At 34.1% G+C, this 21566-nt stretch overlaps 1 protein-coding gene across 1 annotated transcript; it reads left to right on the forward strand.

Annotated features, from left to right (window-relative positions):
* The first annotated feature begins 12155 nt into the window (after positions 1–12155).
* Positions 12156–21368, forward strand: LOC125872937 (SMR domain-containing protein At5g58720). Its single transcript, XM_049553751.1, has 11 exons — positions 12156–13324; positions 13992–14017; positions 14656–14766; positions 16245–16330; positions 18327–18565; positions 19046–19122; positions 19259–19315; positions 19949–20016; positions 20112–20218; positions 20303–20373; positions 20962–21368. Exons 1-11 carry the CDS (start codon positions 12772–12774, stop codon positions 21091–21093), a joined length of 1527 nt encoding a protein of 508 aa, XP_049409708.1. The 5' UTR covers positions 12156–12771; the 3' UTR covers positions 21094–21368.
* Positions 21369–21566: the final 198 nt, after the last annotated feature.

The raw sequence follows: 21566 nt of genomic DNA on the forward strand, positions 1-21566 counted from the left end.
ATCCCTAAAATGGTGGAAGAGATAATGACAATTGATTCTCTAATATTAATGTTATCCCTAAAATGGTGGAAGAGATAATGACAATTGATTCTCTAATATTAATGTTATTTCTCTTACTTATTAATTATAATGTAATTATAAAAATAATAACTAATTAATTAAATTAAATTAATTAAATTATAAATTAAAACTAATCTGTTAATATTTGTAATTAAACTGTTATAAGTAGTAATATAAAAAAAGTACATCTAAAGATTGTAATATTAAGCCTTAAATAGATATATGAGGTGATTTTTCCATCAAAATACCATCTCAAAAATAGTAAGTTTTTTTAGTAGTGCCAGTATATGGGAATACCATAATCCCAAAATTGAATTTTATGTAACTACACAATCAGTGTTAAAATTTGTGAGTTTAACTTATATTATATTCATATTAAAAAGAATTTTTAACTATCAATTCATTTCTATCTGTTTTAGCACATAACAGTCCTTAATTTTGAAAATAATCAATAGCCACATTAATCTGAGGATAGTTTTAAATATACACAATAAAGTAGTTAGTTTACAAAAAATATAGTTATGTTATTATTTACATAAAAAATAGTTAAAAGTCATAGAAAGTATACATTGACTATACATTATGATACACTTTAAAAGTTGAATACAGTATATCAAAAATGATCTTTAGCGACAATTAATTAACGGCAATAGCTCAATTGCCGCTAAATATATATTTTTAGCGGCAATTAACACTTTTGTATGTGTTCCTAAAACTATTTTTTGACTAATAAGTCAGGCGTTGATTCAAATAAGTTAAAATTAAAATATGTTGATTCATCTTCTTTGATAAATTTGATTATCTTCCTTCTGTTTATTTGATTTTATCTTTTCCTTCTTTAATTCTTTTTATATTACCTAGAGCATCAATATCTTCTACAATCATCTAGTCCCAAATTAAGTTAACTAAATTCGAAAATGATCTTTACGACGATTACAAAGGGGATCTATCACATTTTCATCAATTTAATTTGATCACTTACTTAGATCTTAAATTTAGTAGATTTTTATGGAGTTAAGCACACAAATCGATTGTAATATAGGTGTTTAACACAATGTATAAATATGGAATTACATGCTTGACCGATCGCAAAAATAATTACAATTATTAGCTAAATATATATAAATATACACAAATTATGTATAACCTATATTCTTCCCAATATCAACAAAAAAAAAACGAAAACAATTGCTAACTAACTATGACTCTTGGTCCAAACTTTAGAGATAATTAATCAAAGACTCAATAAGTCATTGTTCCATATCTACTCATATATATAACAAATACAAAGATAAATACAAAATTGTAGTTTGGACCCGTAGAATTAAGTTCTGAAACTCAAATTTTAGTCTAACTTTCACGGATGGAATCTACGGTCCGTAGATCAAACCATGGACCGTAGATGGCCTCGTGAAAGGTTTCCAACAGTTTTTTAATTAGGATTTGTTTTGTTTTTCCATTTTTCCTAAGTCTAAGCCATGACATAGCGCATATCCTAAAAAAAAATTCACACTCAAGACTTAGTTCCTACACTCTTAAATCCCTCAAACTTAGAACCACCATAAGCAAAGGAGAAGATAGGATTTTCAAACATCTTCTTCAAGAGCTTTGTTCTCCCGGGTATGTAAGGCTATTCATAGTATTGGACGCCGTACATCTAAATTCAGTCAGTAAAGAGAAAAGTCCAGGATTCTACCCAAAGTTATATGAATTTTGAGTTTGGTTTGTGTTTCGTATTCTGAATTCTGATTTTCTTAACTATTGAGATTATGTTACATTTTTGCATTTTGATTCTTAAGTTGTTCTTCATGTTTATATTATCGCATGAACCCTAGTTATTTAGATTTTGTTGAAAGCCTTTGTGAAAGTATTTTTATGCATTGATTTCAGAATTTAAAGTGAGTCCAAATATATTTTTAAACACTAACGGTTCCAAATATATTATTTTGCATTGAGAAAAGAAATACTATTTCGAGAAAGCATAAATAGTTTTTAGAAGCATTTTAGTCAGCAAAGTAAAGCTCAGTTATCCCTTGAAGAGGGTTTTTCGTGTATTAACTGAGTACTATTATATGCGCATTACATATACTTTGGGAGTAGTATTGAACAATAATTTGGGTAAGAGTTGAGATAGTTGAAACTCCATTACCTACGCCACCGGTGTAGTTAGGCACTCAAGAACCATATTGCTGGTCCCCAAGCGAACCCTCATCCTGGCTGACTACAAGTGGAAGACTAACTCAAGCATACAAAAGCTTAAAAACTGAATAAAAATTCATGAAACTGAAATACAAAATTTTAACTCAAATGAAAAATTCTTGTAATGACCCGGAAGGTCATTTTTGGTAATTTTGAAGTATTTATTGACTTTAGTTAATTAGTTGATGGGTAATTGTGAATAATTGACTTAATCGATAGTTAATGGGCTAAAGTGATCATTTATTTAAGACTCTATACCATTTGTACCATATAATTAAATTAAATTAGTGAAATTTAACACTTTGAATTATACCTAATTATTTTGTTTCGAAACAAAAAGGAGATAGGGGAACAATGAAGGAGAAGTGCTTCAGGCGGCGGGTAAGAAACAATCTGAAACTTGTGATATTTATATACTTAATGCTTGAAAAATGTTCACTGTTAATATTACTGATTATTTAATGAAAGTTGATAGGTATTTGGAAATTTAGCAAGTTTTGACCGTGTGTAGCATGTAATATTTTTGGTTTGGGTGGGGACGAACTGATAAGAACTTTGATTTTTGTTTGTTAGCGGAAGGATTCCAGGGAATTGAATCACTGACGAGTAGGAAATGAATTATAGATGGGGATTTAAAGGAAAAAGGGCAAGATTTTGACAGTGGGCTCATGATGTTGTCGCCACTGATTTATTTTTGTAACAGTGGCTTCGAAATTAATAATATTAGTCATTTATTATATTATAAATTCAGTTTTTAATATATTGAGACATTTAATTAAATATCGAGTGTATTATATTATATAAAAGCTATTAGGGTTATAGTGTTTGGGGAAATTATGACTTAACCCTAGGCTTGAATTTGAGAAATATGAGAGTTGATATGTTAATTGACATCGAGCTTAAGAACTTGATTATAAATTTGGGTGGATTTTTGGGTCAAAGCTAAACACATAGTAATATGAGTGTTGTTAGTTTTGAAATCTTATTGTGGTCATTTATTGAATAGATTGCTTTTAGTTGGAAGTTCAACGAAAAGGGAAGGCTGAAGTTCCGGAGTGAATTCTTGATTGATTGAGGCAAGTGGATTTCTAAACCCTTGTTAAGTGTATGGAATTCATGTATTTCCTTGTAATATGTGTTTAGGGTAATGAGGCTTGGTGATGGGTTGACTAGTCCACATTGATTAATTCTAATGATGAAAAATGGATAATAAAAGGCAATGTGATCAATTGTTTGTGTGATGTGTTGGGAATTGTTTGAAAGGCTTGTTGAATCATTGTTGATGTTGTATCCTGATTGTCTTGTTATGAATTGTGCAAATGTTATGAAAATGGTCATCTCCTCATTATTTGTGTGAACATGTCATTTGCATTGTTCTGATACATGGTTTTGACAAGTGTTATGTACATTGACAAAGAATAAGAAAATAAAGAGGATGCACCATTTCGAGGGACGTATCGCGCGCCGCGACGGATACTGTATTTTGAGGGACGTATTGCACGCCGCGATGGTTACTATTATCGAGGGTCGTATCGCGCGCCGCGATGGATGCATGGACAAATATGTCCCCCATGGGTCCCGGACTGAGAGACAGCGGGTGCGTATCATTAGGTCAGACATGTATCACTATACTTGACATTGCATTGCACTTCTTTATTATTGGTGAACTTGATCTTGTGTGTTGCTGATCTTGTGAATGTCTTTCTATGGAACTTGTGACTGATGAATTATTGAGCTTGTTGTTGAAGATATGCAATTGTTAGAGTGTTGTTGTTGAGGATATGAAACTATTGTTGTTGTTGAGGATATGAAATTGTTAGAGTGTTGTGTTGAGCTATGTGCTTTGTAAACTGTGAACTATTAGGTTGGGCTAGTTTTATACAGATTGTAGTTGTGAAGGTTCGGTTGGGGTGTAAAGAGTACTTGTATTCTATCCCCTTAGCTCGTGTTTAGAGGTTTACTTGCTGAGTACCATGTGGTTTGGTACTCACCCCTTGCTTCTACAAATTTTTGTAGGTTACGAGCCTGGATTTTTATGGTACTTGTTATTCTCTTCTTTTTCGAGGCTTCTGGGAGATTTGTGAGGTAGTTGTTTGTCTTCTCAGCGATCCTTCTTACTCTTGTTTATGATCTTGTTCTACTCTAGAAACAATGTCATATGAGACTTGTATTTTTCTTTTGATTCAATTGTAATACTTTAGAGGCTTGTACACGTGACAACCAGATTTTGGGGGTATATTTGAGTTTATTATAAAAATTTCTGCATTTTATTGTAATGGTTGAGTTTTAGAATGACTTGTCTTGGTGGGATAAGACGAGTGTCATCACGTTCATTTTTGGGTCGTGACAATTCTGAATATAAAAATAATATTCAACTCGCCATAAAATAGACAACTTAAGTCTTTAAACATTTAACAAAATAAATGGTACAAACTTCTCAACTATACCAACTATCTATAAAGCCTCTAACTATTAAAGATGAAAGTCGAGACAAGACCCATGACATCCTAACTAAACTGAAAAGTAAATGAAATCCTCCGGAAACAAGGAGGCTCACCATAGCTAACTCGAACTTTCAGATGTATGAACGAAGCTCATGTTGATGACCCTGAATACATGTGTCTGCATCATGAGAAGATACAGGCCAAATGGCTCAGTACGTGGAATGTACGAGCATGTAAGAGGAATTCTAAAGCATAAACATAAGTTTGAACTTTGATAAAAAAAGAAACATACTTACCTCTTGTCAACTCACTCAACTCAAAGAAACATAGCTCAACTCAATGATAAGATATTCAACTCAGAGGTATACTCAAGGATACTCAAAACTACTCAAACTTACTCAACTCAGAAGTACTCAAATATAAGATACTTAACTCGAAATAATCAAGGATAAAGTAACAGTAAAAGATACAATATATATGAAAAGTTGTAAAAATGTACATAGTAACTCAATGTATTGAAAAATACAATAATACTCAGTATGTATATAAAAATACAATATAACTCTGTGGGAGATTCTCTAACCGACAACCACCACTATGAGCCTAAGTGGTGATACAACGTTTTGCCTCACACTGCCAAAGACCGTCCTATACCTTGTCGGGGGTATAGAACCTAACTCACGAAGTGGATCCACTAGTCTATGCTAAAAGCATCTTAAGGAGTCATCTAAAAAGTATGATCATTTACTACCCATGATGGCTACATGGTTTATGGAGACTTGAGTTATTTGAACTCGCATCCCCATATCGGTGCTTAATATTACTCTCAAAATATACTTAGTTCATATGTTTGTAAAAACAAAACTCTTTCTTTGGTTTGAGATAATTACTCAAAAGTTAGCTTAAAAGCCCTCTTGGAAATCATAGTTTCCTCTTTACTGAAAAACTAGCGTAAAGGCTCTTTTGAAATCTCAGTTTCCTTTCTTGTTTAAATGTGAAAACATTTACTCTTTGGGAATACATAGTCCCGATATACTCTTTTGAAGAAATAAACTCAACTCTTTGCTCTTTACTCTTTGCTTAACTCAAAACTTAAGTCTTAAAACAAAGTTAAAACGTTTGTAAAAGACTTCTTAAAATATGATTCATGCCAAATTATGGACGTGAACGACTCAATGCAAGGTTTTCAATAACTATAGATAGAATTCAATACTTGGAACTCAAGAACTTCAATGATACTACTCATTTCAAGAATACTCAACTCAGAAGGTTCATGCAGAATTATGAGCATGAACTACTCAACTCAAGGATTCAAAGACACTTCTCATCTCAAGACTGTTCGACTTATAGGGTTCATGCGGAATTATGGGCATGAACAATTCAACTCAAGGACTTCATGGGTAACATGTAATAGTCCCATGATTAGAAATATAAACTCAAATGTGTTAGAAACTTATTACTCAAGACTTAGAACTTGAAGATACTACTCCTCTCAATGATACTCAATTTGTGGAGTCCATGCGAAATTTATGGGCATGAACGACTCGACTCAAAAGTCTACATAACTACATGGAACTCATGTATACAACTCTTCTCATTCTCTTACTTACTTTCTCAAAACTTAGTTCAAATAAATGATGGATCTCAAAGAATTCACAATTGAACTCAAAGGCTTTCTGGAACTCTACTCTTAACTCTCTCTTGAATGTGAATTATGAATTCAAGAGTTTTGGTTCATGACATGGAGGATCTCATGATGACAAGGTAGACTCATGAATAGATTCTCTTCATCCTCATAATCACTTTCTCGAGTCTTGAAACAAGTTACTAGAAGTTGTAGAAGACTCCTCAAAAGGACTCAAAGAGACTTTCTTAAAACGCTCAAAAGAATTCTTAAAACTTAACTCTGAACTCTACCTTGAATTTGAATTATGAATTCAAGGTTATGATCATGTTAGGAATGATTTAAGGTGTTTAGAAGTAGTTTAGAGTAGTTAGAATCGAAAAAGAGTGAAGGTACCATTCGAAAGAACTCAAACGGAGCAACCGATTGCAAATTGGACGGGGCAGGCAACCCTAGATTATGGGTGGCGCAGAGCGCCAGCCCCTAAACTTCAGAGCCTACTTTGGGGCGCTCTGGCTGGCGCGACACGCCATGCCCCAACCCAGAAAACCCGACGAATTTTTTTGCTCGTTTTCTCACAATAACTCGCCTAAAATCGAACAGTTTCTTCCCCAATCACTTAGAATCAATTACTTAACATAAGTACACTCTAATCAACTCAATACATCCCTTAAAACACTCACTTTGATCTCAAGAAATCATCCAAAATCCAACACAACAAGATTTAGAATGAACTTCAAGAACACATATCAAGAACTCATCAAGAACTCAAATCTTTCAACTCAAGAATGAAATTTGCACTGAAAATAATATGCTTGGCGTGTGGGTGAACAAACCCAATACTATGGAAGCTTACATACCTCTTAGGGATTAAACCCATGGCGAAAATCTGCAACAAGACGCAAGAATCTCGACGAACGCTTGATCCTCTCCTTTTTTTTCCTCTTTTCTCTTTGTTTCTCTTCTTGAACTCTCAACTAAAACCCTAGGCGTATTTTAGGATTATAAAACTGAACCTAATAGGATTAGACCCTTAAAACCTTACTAAAAATGAATTAAATCTGATTTTGGTAAGGAAAAGATCAAAATACCCCTTACTATTTTCGGCTAACTTTCCTTAACTAAACAGTCTAACTTCAAAAGGTCATATCTCACTCATCCGACCTCGAAACTTAGCAAACTCGGCGGCATTGGAAAGATAATGCAAAGGTCTTTCCTACGGTATCTTGTAGCACATCTAACTCATCCTGTGATAAGAGTTATAATCATTTCAAGTTGACCCAAAACTCATAACTTAAGCATAACTTGCAAAATTTCAGATTTTGTTATTTTCAATTTAGTTCTTTTTCGAACTCAAGGTGCTACATCTAGTGAACTTAACACTTAAGAAATTTTAATTCCTCGGTAAAATCCTACTCACAACGAAGGATGGTTCAAGTTTTAGCTCAAAAATTTTCTGGGGTGTTACAATCAACATGTGTTTTGTTGAGATCACATCATCCACTAGTCAGCTTTTGGTGAGGCCTCCATGTTTTTGGAGGATTCCAATTTTATTACTTAGTAGAAGTGTTTGAAAGTTGTCGTGAGTCTTGTCCCGACACCTATGTCCATACCATAGAGGCTTCATAGATAGGCATAGTTAGAGAGACATTTCAGTCTTCTTTTCATATGTTTTAACTGTTTTTTTGTCATTTATACTTAGTATTTTCAGACATCTTTGAGACTCAGTTTGTTCTTTAAATGCTCATCAGTTTTAAACTTATGTATGCATGTTATATCCTTCCGCTAAATATTCAATCAGGCCAATAATTCACTTGAGGACAAACAATAATTTTTGAATTTCGGCCACATCAGGGGTGTAGGCTTGGACCACCTAAATTATTTTTCTAGTTCAAAGTGGGAACGAAGGTAGGCCAATCTGGACTATAGAAGAACCTGACAGAATGCTTGGCCCAACATTGTGGAAAGGAAGAGAATGGGAAAAATAAGGGAAATGAGGAATTGAAAAGGATGAAGTAGATGATCCCAATGAAACAACAAATGTTGATTAAGTAGGTGTAATATCTATTGTAGAAAAAGAAAGTGACATCTGAAGAAGAGGAAACAAGCGGCCAAGAAGCCACATTATCGATAACAACTAATAAGACAGAAAAAACAAGGAAAATTAGCAAAATAGTCACAATGCCTAACTTAATTAGTAAAAGCATCTACACTTTAAAATAATTATTTAAAATGTCAATATTTTAGAAAATAATTTGTATTCAAATACTATTATTTGTCTTTCATTTTATTTCTCAAAACAGTCAAACATGAAATACATTCACTATCCATTTACACTTATTCCTAGGCTTTAATACCATTAAATTTATTTTCCATCTTCCACGTTTTCAATTTTTTCTTCTCTTTCATCAACTTTTTAGTTTTCACCATTGTCCCCATCAACTAATTATTCCAGTTCATACCAATTTGTTCAGATCTATCAATTAATTCAAGAAATCTCTCAATTGATAAAGGTATTTTCGAAGTCATCATTTATTTTGCGAGATTACATGAGATTTTGTTTTCAAAATCACAAATTATGTTGAATTTTGGATTGTATGTATTGCGGATTTTCTGTCATTTTTACGATTTTTATGTGAGTTTGTTAACATACTCATCAAATATTTATGCATTTCGAATTTTTAGTATTTTAAACACTATTGTTCAATTTTTTTGTGATTTTGTTTTCATATTTGAGATTTAGTAGATTGTAATTTGTAGTAATCTACATTAGCATTCATACATAATATATTGTTTGATTTTTTTATATATTCATATTTAATAATTTCAAATTTTGCTTATAGGGTTACTAATACATAAGTGAATACAAATTCAGATTTGGGTTTGGTGAAAAAAATCGGAAAAAAGGAACATAGCAGACGAAGAAGAAAGGGAGAGTTAGAGAAGAAGGTTGCAAAATTGTATTCATACCAGATAGTATTCATATTAATTTTTGTTTGTCAATTGTTTTTCTTTTACTCATCATTTGTATTTTATTAAGAACATTGTATTTCTTTTTTAGTTTGTAGTCATTCAAATAGGTATGTCAAATGGATTTGTATTTCTTAAGCATAAATGTATCCTGTTTTTTAACAGTCAATTCGTAATTTTTTTTAGAATATTGTATTTTTTTGTATTATTTTCACTATGTATGCTATTTGTTTTCCAAAATCTTGTATCCCTATTTCTTTCATAGTCAATTTGTATTTATTTTTTTAGAGTATTATATCCTTCCTCAACAGATTGTATTATTTCTACCATGTATGCTATTTTTTTCCAGAATCTTGTATCCTTTCATAAATCATATTCATATGTAATGGTTAGATTATATTGAGATACAATTAGTAATATTTTTGTAATACAACTAAAAGAAAAATATATTTGGCAGTCATGTAATACAATTTTGATCACTGAAATACAATTTGTAGTTTTCACTATGAAAGTAAAAAAATTAATTTTAATTTGAATGGTAAAGTGAGCACATAAAATGTAAAAATTATTGGTATACAATTATAATGAAAACATAATAAAAAGGAAAGTTGATCCAATCAAATGAAAAAAAAAATAATTGAAATTGTAACTGATGAGAATTTTAAGTGATATGTTCCTTTTTTAAAAAATATTATCTCCCTTGATTTTCTCCTTTCTAAATAATTGTAATCTTGAAAATCAAACAAATAAAAAATACATAAATCAAATACTTAACAAACTAAAATATTGACATTTTAGATAAATATTGAAAGTGTGGCTAAAAAAACCTATTAAATGTCAAAATATTGTCATTTTGAAAATTTTCCCAAAAAAAAAGACTTGGTAATAGCATCCATGTCAGCCTACTTGTACTAAAGTTGATGGGCTTCAATTAAAAATCAAGAATATATTTATCACGAAAGACATGTCCAAATTCAAGCCCAAAAGAAAGAAGATTGGACCACACGAAGCCCAATAAAAGAGTCCAAAAAGCTAAACGCTTAAAGTCAAAATTTCTTAATTTAAAAATTCCTAGTTTAAAGTTTTCATGGCTTGAAGTTTTCTAGTTTAAAGACCTATTTTAAAGTTTCCTAGTTTAAAATTTTCTAGTTATTATTTTCATAAAAGTAGGATTTGAATCTCATTCTATTGGATAGATTTTCCCTATATATAGAAGTTGATTTTATTTATTTTAAGAAGATACATGATTAATATTATTTGAGACGTTTCTCTTCTTTACACATTTGTGTGTGGTGACTATGGATTTATCTTACAACCTTATAAGAACGATTCTTTAAGAGGTAAGATTAATTCTTAATTTGATATATTTGGTTTCTATTCATAAATTAAAGAATTAGTCTTATACAAATTGTTGTCTCTAATTTCTTCATAATAGGAGTCTAGATCACTTTTGATCTAAGTTCTTGTATTGACTCTATTAGTATTATAATTGGTCTTAATCTGCTAATTATGAATACTAAGATAAATTAGGGTTCTTAGCACTTTATCTTGAAATTGGAGATTTTATTCTTGAATTTTACATATTTTTCCATTTATATCTTTAATCTTTATAATTTCGCTTCTGCATTATTTCGTTGTTTATTCTGGTAACCCGATTCTTATCATGTGGACTATTGAATAGTTTTTTTTAATTGCCTTGAACGTTTGATATCATGTACATAAAAGTAATCAAAGGCTCAATGAGCTACTATTTCATATTTATTTAAGGTATATAATGAATACAAAGGGGATATTGGTAAGGGGAATAAGTAATCTAGTGTTAGACCCTTAGCTTGATGGTTCGAGCGGCTCAGGCTTGGCTAGAGATTTACATGATAAACTTAGTCAAGGCCCAATGACATCAGTCAAGGTTAAGTTCATATAAGAGAAGACCTTGCTAATGGCGTGGCTAAGACATGACAAGGGCTGGAAGAGCGAAGGCATATGAGACAAGACGTGGCCAAGGCATGATAGGGCTAGGCAGACTAAGGCAAGACAAACTAAAATTTTGATCGTGACAAGGTTATGGCTAAACAAGTTTGAAGGCTAAGTGTTGGACAAGGGCGGTGACTGGGTAGATTGAACCCCAATGGCAAGCTGAGCAAGGCAGGACCAGCGCACATGACTGGCACATGGGCAGGCGCGAGATTGAGCGGCTGAAGGGTGATTTTAGCGCCAAAGCTGAAATTTGCTTGCGTGTGCCTCATACATGCGTGGGCAGTTAGGAAAAATTGACAGTTTCTAGCCGTTGGAGACTTGTTAGCATTGTAGATAAGATTTTTTTTTTAATTTCGAATTTGACTTATCAGTTGGGCTTGTCAACTGAAAATTAGAAGGCATGTGACTAAGTGTTGTGGCCTATTTAAAGGCACATGCAGACTAGTCTTAGGGAGAATGTTTTTTCGTCGAATTTTGTAAGGCTCAACTATTTGTGTATTTCTTTGTGGCGCGAGTTTAATACAAAGTTGAGACTATTTCCTACGACGTGCTAGTGTGTATAAATTTCGTATGCTTGTCGAGAGTTAATATAGAACATGAGTGAAAAAGTAAAGATGTGTTGAGTCTAAGTAGGTTAAATCGGCTTAAGCTGACCCCGTTACACCTAGTACAACACAAAATACAAACTATATATGAGTCCTATAAGTCATAGACTACGAATCCTACAAGTACACGGACTACAAATCCTACAAGTACACGGACTATGAATCCTAATACAACAATGATATATCCAAATAAATTATACATAATATATATTTATCGATTATTATTTTGGTGGGTTGGCCAATCAAACAACCAGATAAAATTGAGGCTAAATCTAGTCCACGATTCCTGCCCTAGTTGTGTGTCCTGGTCCCACAGATCTTTCTTTCCCCCAATAAATTTGCACTTTACCTTGTTTTTCGCTGTTCATCAGATTCTCCTCTCCTCTTTGCTTGGTGAAATTTGGAAAACCGCAATTATTGCATTAAAATAGTCAACCTTACCGGATTTTAAATTCAAATTCGATTTGTTGATTGTTGTTTTTGCAAAATTATCCTCCATTGTTGTGCAGAATTTGTCTGCGAAGAGCTGATCATTTTGAATCATGTAATTAGGGTTTTCAGGAAAATTTTCAGTTTCTCAGAAGCTTCTCCAATCACGATCTCCTTATAGATAAGTTGAATTTTTTTCCCTTGATCAAAGTGTTTGTTTTTGCTCAGAAAGTGCATACCCAGTAGCTGAAATCTCGTAAATTAATGATTCTGGGTTCAGATTTTGTTATATGTATCTTTTGTATGTAGTTTTGTAATCTAGTAACAAAATTGTGTATCTTGTGAGCGAGTGTGTGCCAGCTGGCTCGAACACCAAGGTTATTAAAAAAAAAGAAAATTGTGTGTCTAGTGGTTAGTCTTGTAAGATTTTTTGTATATGATTGATTAGTTAATAACTAGAAATATGAAGCATCAGAAGAAGAAGAGATCCAAAGCTTGTAAACAAGTTGGGGTTGGTAACGGTTCGTTGCCATCTGGGAATAGTAATGATGGAGGGGAGAGTGTTGTGACGGCTTTAACGGAGGCATTTAGCTCTGTATCTGTGGAGGAAGCAACATGTGCTTATAAAGAGGCAAATGGGGATTTGAATAAAGCAATGGAGATTCTGGGTGATATGGTGGAGCGTAAGGAAGAGGATAAGACCACTAGTTGTTCTAGCTCGAGTGGAAACGTTGGTTCAAGTTTGGATTCGAGTAACTCGGATGTGTTTGTTGGGGGTCATTCCTGGAAGAACTCAGTTCAGCGCAAGGCAAAGATGAAGAAATTGGTAGCTGCTACTGGAACAGTATCGGCGATGATAGGGAAAGATTATGTGAGGACAACTCCAAAGAAGAGTTGTTCAAAGCTCAAGGGATTAAATGATGAAACATCAAGCAATGAAGATGTTGAGCAGTTTTTGTATTCCATGCTTGGGGAGGACTCTGATTTGAGCTTAGCTGTCGTCAGAGATGTGTTATGTGAGTGATCTTTTTCAGTTGAACATTAGCATTTGTAAAAGAAGTAAAAACAAAAAGAGAAGAAACTGACAAGACTAAGTTATCAGTAGAAGGTGCAATGCATGTCTAGGTGTGGTGTTGATCACGAAAGATTATGTGCTATACCATTTGTGATTTCCATGGTTGTATCATTACTGAATCCAGTATCTTGCTGATTTTGTTGTGTGCTGATATAAGCAATTTAGACAGGTACTTGTATAGCATATTTCTTCCTTATCTTTTCAAACTGAAGAAAAAAATAAAAAGCATGTTGAAGCAAATCAATTTGTATAAGAAGACTGCCCTGTGCACGAAGTGTTCCCAGGACATAGCGAGTGAATATGTGTACACTGGATGTAGACTTCCTCTTGCATTTTGGCAAAGAGGCAATTGCTAAACCTCAAACCTATCTCCTACAAGTCACTTTAGGTCACTAAAAAAAGTAACTCTGTTGTTGTGCGAACACTCAACCTCAATGTCTAAATTTAAAAGAGATTTCTGCTGCATCAGGTGATACTTTTCAAGCTTAGGATAAGTGGTACTTTTTGTGTTGTCATGTTCAAAACTAAATTGAAATGAAACGAAAAACAGATAGAGATACCCTTCACTTGGTTGATGGCCTTGTAACTTGAACTTTTGTTTAATGCAGGTCAATGCGGATATGAAGTTGAGAAGGTAAAAGTAGTTTGACTTACCTGTTTGTTTCAAATCAAACTTGTTTGCTTCATGGAGGCTTGAATGCATTTTGTTTTCTTCCCATTCAAATATATCATGTACCATAGAACTCAGATATCATCTTCTTACTTTATGATAGTTTCTAGAGAAGATCTGATAATTACTCCTGTTATCACATTGCGTTTATAATTGGATCCTATAGGGTAAGATTGCATTGTATAATCCTTTGAAACTGTTGTGTCCAACACTTATCTGCTTCCATTGTCATGGCACATTGGCTTTCTTGACAGACCATTCTCTCTGTATTTCTTTCATACAGTATAGTGGTGTAATTTTAGGTTTTAAGTCTTTTCCAGGTTTATGTGACTCTATTGGGGTCGTTGTCATTTATTGTGCCATCATATCAAGTTCATCATTGTAGTTCTACGATCTTAACTTGATGCTTTGACATCTGACTTTAAACTTTGGAGGAATATCAATATGGACGAATTGATGACTGTGATTTGTTTAAACTACTGTTCTGATTCCTTTTTGTAGTATAATTTGGTCCTCAGTGTCTTATTGCTGTGGCAGGTTTGCTACTTTCACTTTTCTTTTGAAGCGATTCTCCTTTAATTGTGCTTGTGCTTCTCTTCTAGGCTCTGAGTGTGTTGCTTGAATTATCAGCTCCCTCTAATGAGCAACCTAAGCTTAGCGACTGTAGTGCAAACTGGAAAGAAGAGGCTGTGTTTCTTCATTCAAGTGATGGTGTAGGTTAATTTTCTTATCTTCTACAGTCCATTTATATGTGTTTTAGCCATTTTTAACATTATTGTTTTTGGCTGCTTTCCTGATTGATTTTTCATATATACCAACCAGAATTTCATATTATGATTGATTAACTATTTAGCTTTATTCTCTTTAATCTCCTCTTTATCCTTCAATACAACCTATTTTCTTTCTCTCTTGGTTCTGATGTTGTAGTTTGCAAGTGTTGTTGTCTAAATGCTTCATCAAAAGGTGGTATAGTCCAAATGGGCAACTACCTCCTTGTCAAAAAGTATAATGAGCAAATAAAAGTCTGTAGTTGGTTGAAGCAAAAGTGAGGAGGCTAGGTCAATGAATTGCTGAAGATACTTTTGGTGGAAAAGCTGGCACTAGTTTCTCATGAAATAGGCATTGTTGGAAGACTAAGAAATCTAATTATTCATTTTATCAAATTAATGTCTTTTGTTGGTTTTAAAAGAACTCTGATCCGGCTGTGCAGATACTAAGCTACTGATCTGAATAACGATAACCTTAATCTTGAGTTCTCAACCTTTTTCATGTTCTAAACTGACAATATCAAATTGCTCCCCAAAACTGAAGGTTTTACCATTCATTTGATTTTGGACGAGCAAAAGAAGTACTATGGCATATGCTTATCAACCAGCAAAAAGAAAGAAGAAAAGAAAAGTACGCTATCAGATGATTAGTTCATTGCATTTTATTAGTAATTGACCGCCCCCATTTGCGACTCATCATATTAAGCTCAAGGTACCTCTTTAGTCTTTGGAAAGCATGGTGTCAATTGGAAATGGTTACCTTTCAGCCTAAATGTGTTCGTAGTTGGGATTTGGTTGTTTTCTGTATCCAAAATGTTTTGGCAAACAACCCTCAGGGGTTGGCCTGCTGGCAATTGACTTGAGCCTTGGGGTTTGCTCCCTTTCAAGGTCTCAAGTTCGAAACCCACTAGGTGCAAACAATTTCTGAGGGCCATCGGACTGGGTAAAACCTGAATTAACCATGGTGCACTTGCGGGAAACTCCTTGCCGAGGGCCTGTGCACCCCCGGGATTAGTCGGGGCTCAAAGAGACTCGGACACCCGGTGCAAATCAAAAAAAAAAAAAATGTTTTGGCAAACTCGGTAGAATGTTAAGAACTAGAGGAGGTGGTCTATGTGGAATATCGTCATGTTTGTTAAAGGAAAAAATGGCGTCGAACTAATAGAAATCTTGCAGTTGCCTTTTTTGTTTTCTGTAATAGGGGTTGGTTCAGTCATAAAGTGTGGTTTTAAAACCATTGAGGAGCTTAGTGGAATTCTTTTTCAATTTCAGTTTCAAATATGCATACCTCCCTGTAGTTAAATCTCTCGTTCAACTGCAATAAATTTAACAGTCTGTAGAACTCTCTTACTAAATTAGTTCAGATGAAATAAATGTCTGGTTTTCAGAGGATGACCTGATGCGTAGTGCCAATTTTCTTGCAGCTTACTGACAGGACATCTGATTCTACTTCTCATTCATCTGAAGGCGAAGTTCTAGAAAATGTGTGGTTTTGGGGGCCTCCTGGCAGGTAATTTTACAGATATCACATCATGTATTCATGTTCCAAGAAAATTCACCTTTAGACCTTTTTTGAGCAGTAGGGCATGTGGCTTTTCAATTACTCTCAGTTTTCCGATGTTATTGAAATCCTTGACTTTAGATGTAAGATTGTTTGCAATGTTGAGTAGGAATCCTAAAGCAGGGAAGAGGTTAAGCCGTTAAGGGCATCTTTTTTCAAACAACCTAGTTCCTACCTTGGAGCTCTAGATAGGTTTATTGATAAATAAGAGAACTTGCAGTGATGAATGGGGGCCACACCATACTCCTATATCGCCACTGCAGGCAGAGGTCCTGGCCCGTGGGATTGAATCTCACCGCCACTCATCCACATGCTTTGGCCCATGAAAAAGAATCAGGCCCGCACGTGAGGAGGCGTGTTGAGAATATAATTAATTAATAAAAGTGTGCTCTCTCTAATAGCTTAATCTTTTAGATGAGATGGTCACACACTTCAACACATGAGATGGACATCCATCTTATTAAAAAAAAGAAGCTAAATACTTACCTCTAAATAGTAAATACAGGACTAGAGAAGAATCAAGTTTGGTAAACACATTTTTTTGACAAAGGTAACAGTAAGTTTGGTGAACACACTATTCTCCAACTTCAATGCTCCCTATAGATCATTATGGAGCATAACAATATCTAAGGGGTCATTTGGTTGGTAAGATAAGGAAAATTAGTCCCAAGATTATTATTTTTTTGAGAAGGAAATTAGTCCCAAGATTATTTTGTCCAACCAATGGTACTGAAATGATGAGAATGGATAGCGAATCCCATGGGATATCCCATCCCACCAACCAAACGACCCCTAAATTTATGAAAGTCACACTTGTCTGGCTGTAGTAAAGTTTTGTCTCAGCTTGATAAAGCTACCACGTCATGCAATATGAAATGGTAAAAGCTTATCGGCGCTAGATGTTTACACTAAATCAATGATGTAAGACCAATGGCTTCCATACACTCTTTTATTACTTAACCATGTTTTCTGACCTTAGTTGCTCAGACTCTACTTTCAATGCCGCACCCGTGTCGACACAACGTGGGTGTGGGATATGTACAGGATCTGGTTAATTGTTTTTGGGTACTCTGATCAGAATTGATAGACATATGGTTTCTGAAATCATAACAAAATCTAGGGTAAAATCATAATTTAGGCATATATTGTTTTTATCGTTAAAAGATATTTTTGTATTAAATGTCAGCAACCAGAAGATGCTTTAAAATATTTACATGTTAACATCATTGTTGAATGTGCAATGAACTCAAAAAGTCTATCATGAATTCTAGCATGTATTTTTTGGTCCCTATGGACAGTAAGTAACTGTAGCTGTTTTGATGGAATTTCAACTCCTAACCATTCACTCAACACTAAATGTTTGTTGAGCCTATTATTTTGGCCCAACCTGTCATATGTGAATAGTTCTACTGCTTTGTTACATTTTCTTAGCTCTTTAACTCTAGACTAGACATAATCATGTTTAGGTCTCCTCTAGATTTTTTGATTTTGTGGCTGGCTCCCGGGTCTCAACTTTTATCATGTAATGGAGCTAGCATATCTCTTTTGTACTCTTTGCATCTTCTTAATGCCGGTAATGAAACAACTTCATAAAAAAATAATCTGTACTTGATAACAATTGCAGATTCAAACTTGCTTTCAATAATCCTTGCATTCATTTCCTTCCAAATAGTCTAACCATAATTTAGACATATTTTTACAGCTCATTTTTAGACATTCGGATTATTTTTAGCCGAATCCCCCCACCTGGATCCGTACCCTCGAATTGTACTCCCTCTGTCCCAATTTAGCAGCCAAAACTAGCTCATGAGGTGAAGATTGCCTAAGATCATATAAGAAGACTAATTACCCATACCCCAACTGACGTGGACTTCTAACACCTTCAATTGGAAGTGAATTCTAGAAGCCTTGTTACTGGATCAAATTATTATTTGCTTTGTTTCAGGAATCAGTTAAAAGTTCCTGCTGGAAACTCTGAACATTCTTCATCATCTACAGCAGGAAATTCTGGACCAGTACTTCCTCAAGATATCCTGGAATCTCTGTTTAATATGCCAACCCCCAAGAGTGCTGAACATGAACCAACTACTATGAACTGGAAGAATGTAGTGAAGAAAATGACATCTTTGGGACAAAGGTTTGGATCTTGTCCTAATGATATCCCACCACTACAGCATACTCATGGTACTGTAACAATTTCTATCTGTTCATATCTTGAATTTGTCAGATGTAAACATTGTAAATGGATTTGCATTTTTTAACACTTTAAGAGACTTCAGATCTATTATCATCATGGTTCTTCAGATATAAACCTTTCTTCATGCTACATTTATCAGTTGAGATCTGATTGCCTATTAGAGAATGCCTCTTTTTATATATAAACCTGCCAGTTTTCCTTGCAAAATAGTTTTTTTTTTATTGTTAAATTTGAACTTCTCCCGACAGAATAGGTTTTTTGAGTTAATGAAATTGTTGAATGGCCATTCAGAGGTGGCATAGTTCCCCTGTTGCCACCAAAAGACAGAATCTTCCCAGGCATTTTTTGCTTGTGGATGTGTACCTTTTTTCCTCTTTCTCTCCTCCACGGTGGGCATATTGTAAGATTTATATGTTTGCAGAAATTGGGTTCCTCTCTTTACTACTTTGAATATCTCTCTACTGCAGGTGAGGGAGCTGAGTATCAGCTGTTCAGGGAAACTGCAAAGCAACATTGGGAGTCAATGAGATCCCATTATCAGAAGGTATGCATATTTATAAGTTCTTCATGTTATGTTCTTGATCTGGATAAATCTTCTGATATGTAATAAGTTTGGATACATCTTTTGATATGTTTTAAGTTTTCAAATTAAGAGCTTGAAAAGTTACATTGTGCTGCAGGCTGCAACAGCTTTTTCAAATGGCCAAAAGGGACATGCTGCTTATCTTGCGGATCAGGTAATGACAACGTAGGAGCACGTATGCCTCATAAAGTGATTATGACTCCTTTTCTCTATTTTCGATGTTTACTATTGCTTGTTGGAGCGAATTTGAGGCATTTTTCTATTAAAAAAAGAAGTAATTGTCTGAGGCATATTAAATACCGCATATTTGATGCTTTTTTTGTATATAGCATGCCAATGCTAAACTGTCATGCTTGTGCTGATTGAAAAGCTCTTGACAAGGATTACAGTTAGTTATCAAGCTTTTCTTTCTTTCACCTTATTTGACAAGTAAAACTTTATTCATATGGCATTGAGTAGATGTGCTATTTACAGCATGAACCACCAGCACCTCCCTTTTATAAAAGTAACGTAGCTGATGAAATTCATAAATTTCTCTACATCATCTACTAGATCCATTTTGCGCAAATAAGCTTAAGCTAGCATTCAGCCCCAAATTCCCAAATATTTTTGACAAGTCATTTTTGGGGGAAATTTCACCATGCGTTTGGCCATAGAATTTGGGAGAAATATTTGACTTTTATATAGTATGTTTCGAAACACGTCTTGAACCGTACCTACTGAATAATTTATTTATATGGTAGGCTAATATATATTTTCTCTCTTTCTCATGTGGGCACTGCTTCAGGGTAGGCTACACAACAGAAAGGCTCAAGAGGCTGATGCGAAGGCTAGCCAGGATATATTTGCAGCTAGGTGGATTACAGATCAACATCTATTTTGTTTTTCTAATATCATCTCATTGCTCTATTAGTATTAGATGTCCCTGTTAAACTGAACTTCCATTGCAGAAACAAGAACATAGAAAATATGATAACTATCGACTTGCATGGGCAACATGTCAAACCAGCAATGAGGCTTTTGAAACTGCACCTTCTGTTTGGAGCATTTGTACGCTGTAAGCATCTTGCCATGTGATATTTTGTGCGATCATATATTGGAGATTTAATAAATTCATAATATTTACATTTCTTGGGCTCAGCTGTTCGGTTGTTCAGAGTTATCACGGGATGTGGGGCACATGGCGTTGGGAAGTCGAAGCTGAAAAACTCGGTATGGAACACTAATCTCACTTACTCTTTTAAAGTTTTTGTTGCTAGATCCATTGAACGTGGTCTAGTTTCCTTATTAGTATTATTAATTATTATTTCTTAGTACTCTCCTACTATCTTATTCTTCAATTTTACTGTTACTTGTTGTTTTCTTTGATTTGGTTATCGTATTGTTTGTTGCTGCTACTGTTCCTTTTTCCATTGTTCTTTATATGGTTTCTTCACTGTTGTATTTCCTTTTCTTATTGATTTTGATATGTTTTACTTGAGCCGAGGGTCTATCGGAAACAACCTCTCTACCTTTACAAGGTAGGGTAAGGTTGTGGGCACCACACTCCCAGAGCCCACTTATGGGATACTGGGTATGATGTTGTAGATTCATTAAACATTTAAGCTTAAAAAAAGGATTTGTTCAACATTCGAACACATAATACTATAGAACAACATACCCATTGTAATCCTACAAGTGTGGTACGGATAGAATAGTATGTTTTCTGTTCTTCATTTAAAAAAACTGTAAATGTGAGAATCTGCCCTTTGTATGCTTATGATGGTACAGTTATTGTAAAGTACCTGTTGCTATTTGCAGGTAGTTGAACTTTTGAAGAACGAACGTATTGAATGGACTGAGGAGAATAGAGGAACATTGCTCATCAAGCTCAATGGACGAATGAATTTTAGCTTTCTAGATACTGATGATGATGATGATGATGATAACTGATCATCCCTTAGGCATGGTTGCTAGCAGTTGGGCGCCGTGGATTTTAGCATTAACAGTGGCGCTAAATGTAATTAACATCACTATATTATCTGGGTGCTAGGTGGTGTAAACCTAGATTATGATATTTTACGATATTTACATTTTCTTTTGTTAGTGTGAGAATTGTAAAGGTGTATCCTAGCTCTGAGTATTATGCAGCATGATAGCTAAGCTCATGTATCAGTGTAGAATGCACATTATTGTAGTAACTGTAATACTCATTTATTCTGGAAATCATGAAAATTTGCAGTTGAATATCTTTTAACTGTATAGTCGTATCTACGAGAGTCTTTTGCACAATAGGTATATTGTGAGTTTACAGTTTAGTAGTATTGATGAGAGTCTTTCACACCTTAGATGTTCTCATGTTACAAATTAGTGGTATCGTTTAGAGTCTTTCACATAATAGGTGTTCTTAGATTACAATTTAGTGG

This window comes from Solanum stenotomum, chromosome 8 (assembly GCF_019186545.1).
Source record: "Solanum stenotomum isolate F172 chromosome 8, ASM1918654v1, whole genome shotgun sequence".
Lineage (NCBI taxonomy): Eukaryota > Viridiplantae > Streptophyta > Magnoliopsida > Solanales > Solanaceae > Solanum > Solanum stenotomum.